We start from the raw sequence: 12300 nt of genomic DNA on the forward strand, positions 1-12300 counted from the left end.
CTGCCGTACTCTACCTCTGATTGGCTAGTACTCATTACCTTCGTTGATTGGGTTGGTTGGGTTTAGGCATGAGGAGTGAGATTGGTTAGGGTTAGAGTAAGAATATCAGGGTAAGCCAATCAGAGGCAGAGTAGGACGGGTCATGACTTCGCCATCCAAGGAAAAACAATATCGCCAACCTGCCCTCGGTTGCTAAGGTTGTTGCTAAGGTTGTTACATGGGTTGTTGACATTGATTGGATTTCAGCTCCAACATGCACAGATGTATTTGAGAAGTTGACATTTCGAGTAAACAATGAGAAAAAGAAGTGAAATCCTGCTACTACAGTTTTTTGATGTTGCCTCCTTTAGCTGCCAGATGAGGAAATGTACACAGTTACTTCCCACCACTGAATATGACTAAACTGAACTTAAATCATGGTCAATAAAGGGATCCAGAGAATTGTAGCACGATATGAGATATAAAACACTGAGCTGTTTGACTTTGAGACAATACATTTCCTTTTCTTTGCATCCTAAAAAACAGAGACATTTTTAATTACATATTTGTCATTCATTTTAGTTGTGTCTTTCACATCAGATCACAACTTCCACTAAAGGGTGATCAGTTACAGGAAGGAACACTAGCAGGCCCGAGGCTACCATTGTGGAAACCGAGGTCATGTCCTAGGTATTTTTTCTGGGCCTTTTTCAATATATATATTTCTTAAAATGTTAAAGTAAAGTGACAAATCGCGTGTGTTGTGAACAAAGGTTGACATTATCTCGCCAGCAGAGTTGATCAGCTCTATGTAGAGTACGGTCCCTTCAGTTCAGCCTCTGTCTGAAACAGGTTGTTTTGGCTCCTGTCTCTTTAAAGCCCCCCTCCCAATGAACCCACTCTGTTCTTATTGGCCAGCTTCCAGAAGGTGACCCTCTGCAATCTTTAACCTATGTTACAACAGAGAATGAGGGCCACTTCTTGGGGGTTTAGGTTAAGAATTGGTTGTAGGCTCCTTAGCTGCCAGAATTCTGCCGAGTGTCAGCTTCTGGAAGTTGGCCAATCAGAACAGAGTGGGCTCATTGGGAGGGGGGCTTTAAAGAGACAAGAGCCAAAACAACCTGTTTCAGACAGAGGCTGAACTGAAGGGACCGTACTCTACGTAGAGCTGTTCAACTCTGCTGGTGAGATAATGTCAACCTTTGTTCACAACACACCATACAACTAAGCAGTTTTAGCGATTTGTCACTTCAGTTCACTGAACTGAAAGGCAACATATGGAGCCAGTATAAGATAAATAACATACTTATCCCTGATTTTCTTTGACCCTTTTTTCCTTATTTGTATTTTAGAGACTAGACTTTGCGAGGTAACTCCAAGTAACTTTCTTATACACTATTCCTGTCTAGTACAAATTGAACGGTCTGCACACGATACTGTGAGGAGGCTTATGTTCCCAGGCAGGATTTTTTGGTCATTGGTGGTTACAAATGTCAGTGAGATTTTAAATTAGGTGATCTTACTTTTGAAACAGAGCCAAGAAGATCAGTATAACTCAGTTTTGGCTCTCTGTTGCACAATTAAATGAAAATCAGTTATGTATGCATCCTCATACTTGCAATGATGTGCAGATATGGGGACATATGACCACAAAGAAAAATGTTATTTTCATATATATATGTAGTATTGTTGTATATATGTTTATATATACATAACATAATGTTTATATATTACATTTCTATAGTACAACATAGAGTGCAGAGTAAGAAGTAAGAGCTTGTCTTTTACTGCTGTCCTTGATGAATAAAAACCGACATTCATAGTGCTGTGAAAGGAAATACATGCTTTGTTTATTGCATTGAATGGCTTATTGTTTGACACAGAGTGCCTGACAAAGCACCACCTCCTACTCACCTGAGACAAACCAGGAAACAAGACCGTTGTTCCTCCACCAGGAAGCCACACACATACACACACAACAAACACACAAACTTTTTGTTCCCCACACCTCTGAAATGAATCAGATACCCCTGAAACCAGGCAGGTACATGTTTACTGGTTGATGCCAGACAAGTGTGCGATTCATCTTCTTGAGAAGAGGTGGGCCCTTCTTGCTCAACAGCAAAATTTACAATGAAATATTAAACTGTAGCAACATGTCCTGAAGATGCCTTTTTGCTGATGTTGTAAACCAAGACAGACATTTAATGTGTGTGTTGATTTCATAAAGTAGAAATGGAGCTCCTAATCTTGGTGAAGATTGTGCAAAGCTCAAAACAGTTAATGGAAATACATTGTACATACGATCAGTTCAGTCTTTTTAATTTAAACTATGTTACAACAGAGAATTAGGGACACTTCCCAGGGGAGTTTATTATGAATATAAAGTTGTAATGTTGAGAATTAAAATATTATTACAAGAATAAAGTTGTAATGTTTTGAAAAAAGTCAGTAACAAATTCATAATTTTACAAAAAAAAAATCAATAAAATCTACTCTTAAATTTGAATATCATAAGATTACAGTGGTTATTTTTCCAAAAAACTGCAATAACCAAGAATAAATTACAAAAGGTCATCTTAACTCATTTATATAACAGTGCATCGTATTATAGAAGCTCATCACATGAAAACTGTCTTGATTCAAGGAAATACTTCATAAATTAACAAAATCTGAAAAGTAATAGCAAACTAAAGCTGTCAAATAAATGTAGCAGAGTAAAAACTAAATTAAAATTCTACAGTAGTACTTTAAAAGTGTACGTAAACATAGTACTTGAGGAAATGTACACAGTTACTTCCCACCACTGAATATGACTAAACTGAACTTCAATCAAAGTCAATAAAGGGATCCAGAGAATTGTAGCACGATATGAGATGTAAAACACTGAGCTGTTTGACTTTGAGACAATACATTTCCTTTTCTTTGCATCCTGAAAAACAGAGACATTTTTAATTACATATTTGTCATTCATTTTAGTTGTTTCTTTCACATCAGATCATAACTTCCCCTAAAGGGTGATCAGTTACAGGAAGGAACACTAGCAGGCCCGAGGCTACCATTGTGGAAACCGAGGTCATGTCCTAGGTATTTTTTCTGGGCCTTTTTCAATATATATATTTCTTAAAATGTTAAAGTAAAGTGACAAATCGCTAAAACTGCTTAGTTGTATGGTGTGTTGTGAACAAAGGTTGACATCATCTCGCCAGCTGAGTTGAACAGCTCTACGTAGAGTACGGTCTCGTCATTCTATTCACTCCGTGGACGAGAAGGCTGTAACCTACACACACATACAACACTTACAAGATTAGTCAACACTGTGTTTAAATACAGTTTGCTCTTTCAAACCATGCATGACTGACCATGGATAATACAAATCCTCTTAAGAACAATATAGAATGGCCATAATAAGGTGGGGCGATCCGGTTATATAGCCTACATCTTGAGGCAAGATTGGTCAATGTCATGAACGATAAGCCTGGCTATAGCCTTCCATAGACTGTATTCCACTTGATATACACGCACAAAACAAGTAACTACAAGTTACACTACAGGAACAGAAGCTGCAACTGTGTTCAAGATCTGAGCTCACCTACTATTAATCTTTCAAATGATGTGTCCAAACTTATGCACACGGAATAAATTAGGAGTTTCCGCTCTGATATTTTAAGTAGCAAAAATATTGATGGGAAATAGGCTAATACATTATAATAAAGTTACAGAGAATTACTGTCTCTGCACGGCAGCAGCTTTGGATAAACAATTAGACTACTTCGCTGCTGTCACACTGTCTGCTATTGTCTCCTCCAAAACTGGTTCATGGTGGTGAAGGATCGCATCAGGGCATATAGCCTATGTCCAAAATAATGCTGCACCTTCATGTATCAGAATCTGCAGACAGGAAATGAGTCACAGATAGACAATTGTGTGTACAGTGATTATTACCAAAATGTTTCAATGATACCTTATTTATCACTACAATCTATTGATCAATGAAGAGAAATACCTCTTCCTTTTATTTCATTGCAAATAAGAATTACATGAACAGTATTTTATTTCTTATTTTAAAGGGCATACTATGTATTGGTATATATTTAATTTAAAGACATATTAGGCCAATGTATCTTTTCAACAATTTTATACAACTTCCTTGAATCTGTGGAACATGTTAGTATTTTTTTTTTTTTTTTTTTTTTTTTTTTTGCAAAGTTTGAATCAAATTGTAATTTTTCAAGTCAAAAAATTTCCAGCACCTCTTTCTTCCCTTGTATTGAACACGCCATTTTTGGTGGGTGTAGCAACCATCGCATTTAAAATGAATTATTTCCATCCCTGCCTGGCTACTTCATACCCAAAAGTAAAAAAAAAATAAATTACAAACTGGACAGCGGGCTACAGTACGTTAGGTAAGCAATGCTCCTGCCTCCAAAAAGCACAGCTAACTGATTAATCAATGCTTGTTCATTGCATTACAGAATTACTGTCTCTGACATCATCAGGGACAGTAACTTAAGTAAATGTGAGTGTGATATAACTACAATCCTCATTAATGTGCAGTGTACTTAGCTCGAGTCACTTGTGATTGCATCTCAGAATTGCTCCTTGCAGATATAATTCATGGACAGTATCTGTCTGCTGCCATTGCATCATGTGACCACATGAGGGCGCCCCAATCTGTCTAAATTGTTGAATTTGTGGTTTGCACTCAAGTCATTATTGCTGAAAGTTATTTTATTTTATTCATTATTTGTTTGTAGTTTTTCATGCATATCAGTTGGTATATGATACTTTGGGAAATATATATATATATCCCACATTTGAGAATCAAGGTTTTTGATCAACAGTGAAACTAAACTTTCTTTTCTTTTTGATATTTGAGAGAATTTTATTGGTTATACTTGTTCTCTTTTACTTGTAAATTTTGAATGCTTTCTGCATTATATTTTCACTGTGGTGTTACTACTTTTACTTAAGTAAAGGATTTTAATACATCACAGACAGATGTTCCAGCACTCTGTGTGTCTGTGTTTGCTTCAGAAAGGCCACATATTCTAAAAGTTTTATTGTTGCTTTCTCTGACTGCCTGGAAGGTGAGGTTTGATTTGTTAAATGATTATCAATAATGTTGAGGAGACTATAGGAAAATTGTTGTGGGTTAAAAAAAAAAAAAAAGCTAAATCACAACTATGAACCTTTAAATCTCAACCCCATCAACCCTGATGAAGTCCTACAGCAGCAACTTTTATGTCGATCCATCTTTCTGTGAGAACATAAGTTTCATTTCCTTGCTGATTTTGTACTCTGTGTGTGTGTGTGTGTGTGTGTGTGTGTGTGTGTGTGTGTGTGTGTGTATGTGTGTGTGTGTGTGTTTGTGTCAGAATAAGTCAGTGAGTGTCTCTCTTCAGTCTAATAAGAACTCTTCATTTGTTCACCAAAAGAGGAAATACCGTCCTTTGCAGCTCTGAATCTCCGCTGGTAAGACAGAAAACTCGACTGGTGAGTAAAATAAAAACTGGTGAAAAACTGATAATAGAAAAAAAAAAACAATTTTCTGTTCAATATTTCTTTATTGTGCTCTGTAAAAAATTACAACAATCAACTAAAACAATCAAACAAATCTTATTTTGTCTGAAATGTTTTGGTACCTTCTCAATATTAAAAAGCTGTTGAGGTAACAGTGAAGCAGCACAATGTGCAACTTTGTTCAAACAATGTGTTTGTGGAGGCACATATCAGTTTCTTTTTTATGTTTTTAGGCAATCAACCTCAAATGACCAAGTCATACTGTATGCCATTAACTCCAGTGTCTTTTTTTTTCTTTTAATCTTTACTCTTACACTCTTTTTCCTGGACTGATTTGTGTGTGTGAATAATTTAATGTGTTTTCGTGTGTTTTAATGTTTGGAAACCAGCTTTCCTATAATTCCCCCCCCCTCAGAGGGACGAATAAGTCATTTGAATCAGTTTTAGATTGATTTTCTTCTTGTTAGACAGCCATTAAATTCAGCTGATTTCTATGTGAAAACAACTTGCAGAGATTTGAATCTTGTCATGTTTTCCTTTTGACTACCCTCACACATTACAACAAAAATGCAATCTGTAGTTTCAAATTAACTGTTTGATTATATTTTCCTATAAATTTTATTTCACAAGATGAAGTTCTAACTGTCTAAAGTCTGTTTACAGTACAGGACAAATAATGCAAAGAAAACGATTATGTCTTTGGTTGTTCTGTGTCGATTTTGATCCTTTTTTTACTGTCCAGTCCGGTGTACTCTTAAATACTCCATAGACATATAGGATACAGATACTGAAATCAGAGTAAAAAATAAAATACCCATGATGTGTAAGTTATTACTTTAATGGTAGAATGGCTGCTAGAACCCAAAATACACAGTTTACAACCTCAATGTCTTCAATATCGGCTGGTTTTAAAGTCTTAAAACGTGTAAAAATGATTTCCACCAACATATACTTAAATATCTTATATCATTTATTCTCATTATCTCTTTCTTGTATTTTAACTATTGTCATCACCATCATCACCTTTTTCTTCTAGTGTTTTGGGACCATGGGAGAGTATTATGGGCTGGCAGTTGCGGTGGGCGTGGCCTTGTTGCTGTCGACCGGCCAATGTGATGTGAGCTGTAAAGGATTGGACGGTCGCCCGGGAGAGGCAGGAGCAGTGGGCAGAGATGGATGGCCTGGACAGAAGGGAGAGAAAGGAGAGCCAGGTAAAAGTCTGAAGAGTACACAAACACATAGTTAATGCATACTGATTTGTTCTTCAGGCAGCTTTCTGTATGGAGACCTAAAGTCTTTATTTTGGGGTATTTTATTTATTTATTTGCTTGGTTGGTTGTTCTTTGCCCTTCTAATCATACTGCAGAGTACTCTCAGTAGAGCAGCTCAGGGGAATCAATCATTCCAAATGTGGGAGAAAATAGAGATCCAATCCACTGCTAAAATTTCAAATACTGATTGTATCAAAATAATTATCCTGGAAATATGTCCTGTCGTGATAAAAGCTAGAAAATGACTAAATACTTCAGAAATTAGGAGCAGATTTGTCTCGTTCATTTTGGTTGACAGTTAAACCTGTATTATCAGGGTTTTTTGTTTTTTTTTTGGCCACTTGGGGGCAGCAGAAAAAAGTTGTGAACACAAAACTAACATATCATTGTCTTTTAGGTTGATGTGGCACTTGTTAGCAAACAGTTGCTTATTTACACATCCAGCAGTTAAGGAGCAACATTATCATTCATTTGCAGTTGTGTTTCTGTCCACCTGGTCCAATAAGTCCAATACTCACTCTCTTTTAGTTCTGTTTTTAGTCTCTAGCGACTCCTGAGGGAAATATCTGGTTCTTTAGCTGCTAAATGCTCCACTATGTTCACCAGCTAGTCTACAGCTAAATGTGTCTCTTTGCTGTTTGGTGCCTAGCAGGTAGTGTACAGTGGGTTTTTAGAGCTTTTTCTCTGGAAATAGCTGCCTTCTGCAGCTGAAAAAGGACGCTATGAGAGCGCTGAGAGTGAACCAAAAAGCTAAACAGCTAAACAATGAGCTGAAACTGGCTATAAATCTCCATAAAGACGAGGGGAGCTGCAGCGTCTGTAGGTTCATCACTACGAGAAACGCCTCTGACATTACACAGTCATTTGATACATTGTTATGATGAAAAATATTAATTATAGCCGCTTTAAGAACAGCATCATGATGCCCTTCTCTCCCGGTAGCTATTAATCATTCATCTGTTTGTCTTCAGCTGTGGCAGACAACACTCAGGTGGATGCAAACACCCTGCTGATGCTGAGGGGGGAGATGGGGAGTCGGGGCTTGCAAGGGGACATGGGTCCCAAAGGTTACCGTGGAGCTCTGGGAGCAGTGGGTCCATCTGGACAACCTGGTCAGCCCGGCCCTGAGGGGAAGAGCATCGGCCACAGTAATGACACGACCTCTGACTCTCCTGTATATAAATATAACTGACTCTTTAACTTATCTCTCATGTATTCTTTATGCCTAACAAGTTTAAAGAGTAACTGAACACCAGTTAAGTCCTGATACATGTCTTATCACACCCAGTGGTGATGTCACAGTGTACTGACCACACCCTGAGTACACTTCTACATCACGTCAGTAAAGTGAAAACTTCAACAAAAACAAGACTTTTCAGCTGGTGTTGAATTACACTTTAAATGCAGCCATGGCCAATTCTCACACTCCTTATCAGCTAATTCTCCTTATTATATCATAATACTATAAAGCAAATATTTCAACAAATGTATTAAATTAAGGTGCTCACATTTTACTGTACAGATGACAGGATTGATATTTATGCTGATACCTCTTTGAAGGGCCAAAGTCTGAACTACTTTTGTGCTACCTCACAATACTTTTCCCATTGACCCTGATCCATAGAGGAAGGCCATTAGTACAGTATGACCACGGCTGTAGCTGGCTGTGAGTTGAGTTATAGTTGAAGTTGTGGCTGTTTCTGTGGCTGTTGCTATGGATATGTACATCTTAAGCACTGCAGGTGATGTCTAGTTTAGTGTACTGGTCATGGTGTATTATCCATGTGTGGACTATGTCTTGGACTGCCCGCTAATTGTGATTGATTTTTCTTCTTTCTTTCGTATGTTGAATTTTGTGACCACACTGCATTTCCCTCTGGGATGATAATAAAGTTAACCAAATATAGCTACAGCTATACAACTGTATATACTGAGTATGACAAAAGTGGCTACTCTTTACAGCTCCTAATGTATCAACAGTAGCTGAGAAAACATGGTAAAACTTGACACTCAGGAACCCTGTGCTTCTACCAAATATGACAGATCTGTTGCTTATATAGACCACAGAGGTTCAGGAATAGTTTCACCACAAAAATCAGCCATGTCTACTCACTGCACACACACACAACCCCTACATGTAGTTCACACTAATTAAAATCTCACATGGCTATAGTCACCATCATGGTGACAGTGGCAGTCCACTAGCTTGCCTCCACTAGTTATCTTGACATTAGTTGCAATGAAAAAGACGTGCACTGTGGTCACAACCAGCTGCTGTAATATTATTGTATATCGTAATACATCCATGTTGTATGTTAGCATCAAAACTCCTCCTTCCTTCCTTTATGGCTCAGGGGGAAAATAAAAAAGTATCTCAAGGTGATGGGAAAGGTAGAAAGAAGGAAAAAAGGTGACCTTGGTCTGTAATATGTCCTCCTCTGTGTTTGATGGTGAAGAAGAGTGATGTTCACCACTGTGTCTCCTCTCTGCTCCTAGGTGATGACTCCCCTCAGCAGGCCAAGTCAGCCTTCTCAGTGATCAGGAATATTAACACTTACCCTACCTTTAACCAGGTCCAGTCTGTCGTCCATCACTCCTCTCTGTCTCTCAACTTTTTCATTATGAAATGTTTTCAACATTTTAGAATACATCTGTTTCTTTCTTTAATGTCTGCTGGAGTAAAAGAAAAGACATTACATTTTAATACTATAATTAAAGGCTAGCGATTTTCTGTATTTTTCTCTTTTTCTCAACAGAGTCAAACCAACAATGATCTACTTACAAGTATTGTTTGTATATCCAAAGCCGAATATATCTTATTCCTCTGTGACGAAGACCTTCGTTTTTGTCCAAAAACTATTAAAAACACGTCAGTGAGCCACACTGTTGCACTGGGTGACATGTTCCTTCATCCCGAAGATCAAGATTACGTTAGTTTGTTTAGAAATGGCTCCAAAGACAAATAACAGCGATCACGTTTTGAGTCTCCAGAGAGTAGTTCTCACTAGCTTATGCTACATATCACAACCTCTTGACTTTGTACTACATTATAAATTCATAAAGAACTTTAGTACAAAGTCAAGAGGTTTTGATATTTATCACAATAAGCTAGTGAAGCTTTGTAAATGGAACCACGTTCCTGCCTTACACAGAACTACTCTCCAGAGACTGAAAACATGATCGCTGTTATTAGTCTTTGGAACTGTTCCTAAACCAAAATCTTCAGGACCAAGGAGCATGTCACCCAGTGCAGCTGTGTGGCTCATTGATGTGTTTTTAATAGTTTGGAGGTCTATGACACAGAGGAATAAGATATATCAGACTTTGGATACGCACACACAATGCTTGAAAATAGATCAGATCATCTTTGGTTTGGTTCTGCACATGAGATTTGATTACAATAAGAAAAAGATTGAAAATTGCCAAAAAAATATATATGTTTAGCCATGCAGATATTTTTTGAGTCATCTGCTCATGTTTTAAAATATCTGTCTTAACTGTTGCCTCTGCCCCAATACACTGCTGATAGTAGTGTGTCTTTCCTGTAAAAGTCTGTTATTCCTTGTTACTTAACATCCAGCAACAAATGACATTTTTCACCGAGTCTTTTATGTTTTTCTCATTCTTGTCATTATTTATCTTGTACTGTCTAATAGGTAGTAACCTACCAGAGATATGCGGTCAACAGACCTGGGGACTTTAACAAAGACACAGGTCACTTCACCTGCAGAATACCTGGTGTTTATTACTTCGTCTTCCACTCTATGGCCAAGGTAACACGCTGACCGCTTCTTTACATGAGAATAAGTGCTGACCATTTCCTAAAATATATCATGAATGTTTTTGATATCAGAATGTGTTTTATTACTTTCTAGATAGACAGGAGTTTCATTAAATGCAGTAAAAATCAACATGCAGCGAAGAGACTTTAAACCTGAGATGTGATCTAAACCTTCAGCTCTATCACCGCTCTGTGTTATAGTGATGTTGTGTGTTTGTAGGTCAGCATGTGTCTGCGTATCGCCAGTGAGGTTCTGGGCCAAGACAAGATTGGATTCTGTGATTACAACAGAAACCTTGATCAGGTAAGTTTCAATTAGTACCACAGTGCCAAGGAGATATCAGGAGAGGAAGTCTTTCACTGAAATTCCTAATGTACTCTTTAAAATGACTTAATGATGAATCAATAGGTTATTCCCTACCATTTGTCCTTGTGGAGTGCAACTAAACCTTACTCGAGTTTACCTGAAGCTGTGTTTTGATGAACTAGAAGAAATTTGCTATATCTAGTCTTTTGTGCCTGAGCAAATTAGTTTTTCCCCTTTTTCCACATTATCTTTATTGACAGTACCAATAAACAGGATTGTGACAGTTTGAAATAAATTATAATAATAATAAATACAGTCCAGACAGTAAGTATTTGGACAGTTATACATTCTTTGTCCGTCAGGCTCTCTGACCCTTCACAGTATCCTCTCATAATTAGTCCCCCACAAATATATTTTTCATTCATAAATACCTTATCAGTCATTAATAAATGGGTGATTAATCCTTAATGAAGCTTTCATAGAGCAGAGAGAGTGTATTATTTAGGTTTTACGCTATTTGTTTACAAAGAAAAAACACAATCACGCTATACAATAGTCCTATGATACATAAAGCACAAGAACATAACAGCACCATGATTTCAATTAATTGTATTGAATTTGAAGAATACAACAACATTTTGAAGGGTGATTTATGAAAAAATACAGGTCAAATTTAACCCGGAACACCCTCTATCACTCTGGGAAAAGTCTTAACATTTCAGGCTAAAAGAAAGGGTGTTTTTACTGCTCTCACATGTCAAAACGGGTCAAATTTGACCTGAGCAGTATGTAATAGTTAAAGTACCAAGTGTCAGCTTTGATGTGAGTAGGATTACGTCAATATTGAAAGAACTGTGTGGGAGATACTGCCCTTTTACTTTTGTACTGTTGCAAAAACACAGTTTAGGCTGCTTTGGAATCACAGATGGTTACAGGACACAATAATCTGTGTTTTTAGTTGTTTAATATATATTGACGGCTGAGTATTGTCATGAAGTCTTAATGTAATTGTTGTGTTTCAGGTGCTGTCGGGTGGCGTGGTCTTAGAGCTGAGATTTGGACAGAGGGTCTGGCTGGAGTCCTTTAAGGAGCAGCAGACAGATCATGATGCAAGAGACTCCAGAGAAAAAGAGATCATCTTCAACGGCTTCCTGCTCTTCGCAAATTAACAAAAAAAGTTCAGTTGTACACTCAATGATTTCACTAAAGCATGGATTCAGTGCTGAAGACTGAGACCGCACCAGTTTATGAATTTAGCATCTAAAAGTCTCAGATTTCAGTTCACACTTTTCAAAAAGCTGTTTTTAAAAGTTGCTTGTGAAACTTTTGATTTGTTCACTTATTTGTTTCCTTTATACTGACTCATGTAAACCTTCTTTAAATGTTTATTTGGTCTGTAAATGCTACTAAAACAAAATTAAAGTGTATTATTGAGTGTG

At 37.3% G+C, this 12300-nt stretch overlaps 1 protein-coding gene across 1 annotated transcript; it reads left to right on the forward strand.

The window, feature by feature from the left end:
• Window positions 1-5359: 5359 nt before the first annotated feature.
• Window positions 5360-12300, forward strand: LOC122981505 (complement C1q subcomponent subunit C-like). Its single transcript, XM_044350250.1, has 7 exons — window positions 5360-5475; window positions 6539-6713; window positions 7745-7921; window positions 9270-9346; window positions 10430-10546; window positions 10775-10858; window positions 11884-12300. Exons 2-7 carry the CDS (start codon window positions 6551-6553, stop codon window positions 12028-12030), a joined length of 765 nt encoding a protein of 254 aa, XP_044206185.1. The 5' UTR covers window positions 5360-5475; window positions 6539-6550; the 3' UTR covers window positions 12031-12300.

This window comes from Thunnus albacares, chromosome 4, assembly GCF_914725855.1.
Source record: "Thunnus albacares chromosome 4, fThuAlb1.1, whole genome shotgun sequence".
Classification (NCBI taxonomy): domain Eukaryota; kingdom Metazoa; phylum Chordata; class Actinopteri; order Scombriformes; family Scombridae; genus Thunnus; species Thunnus albacares.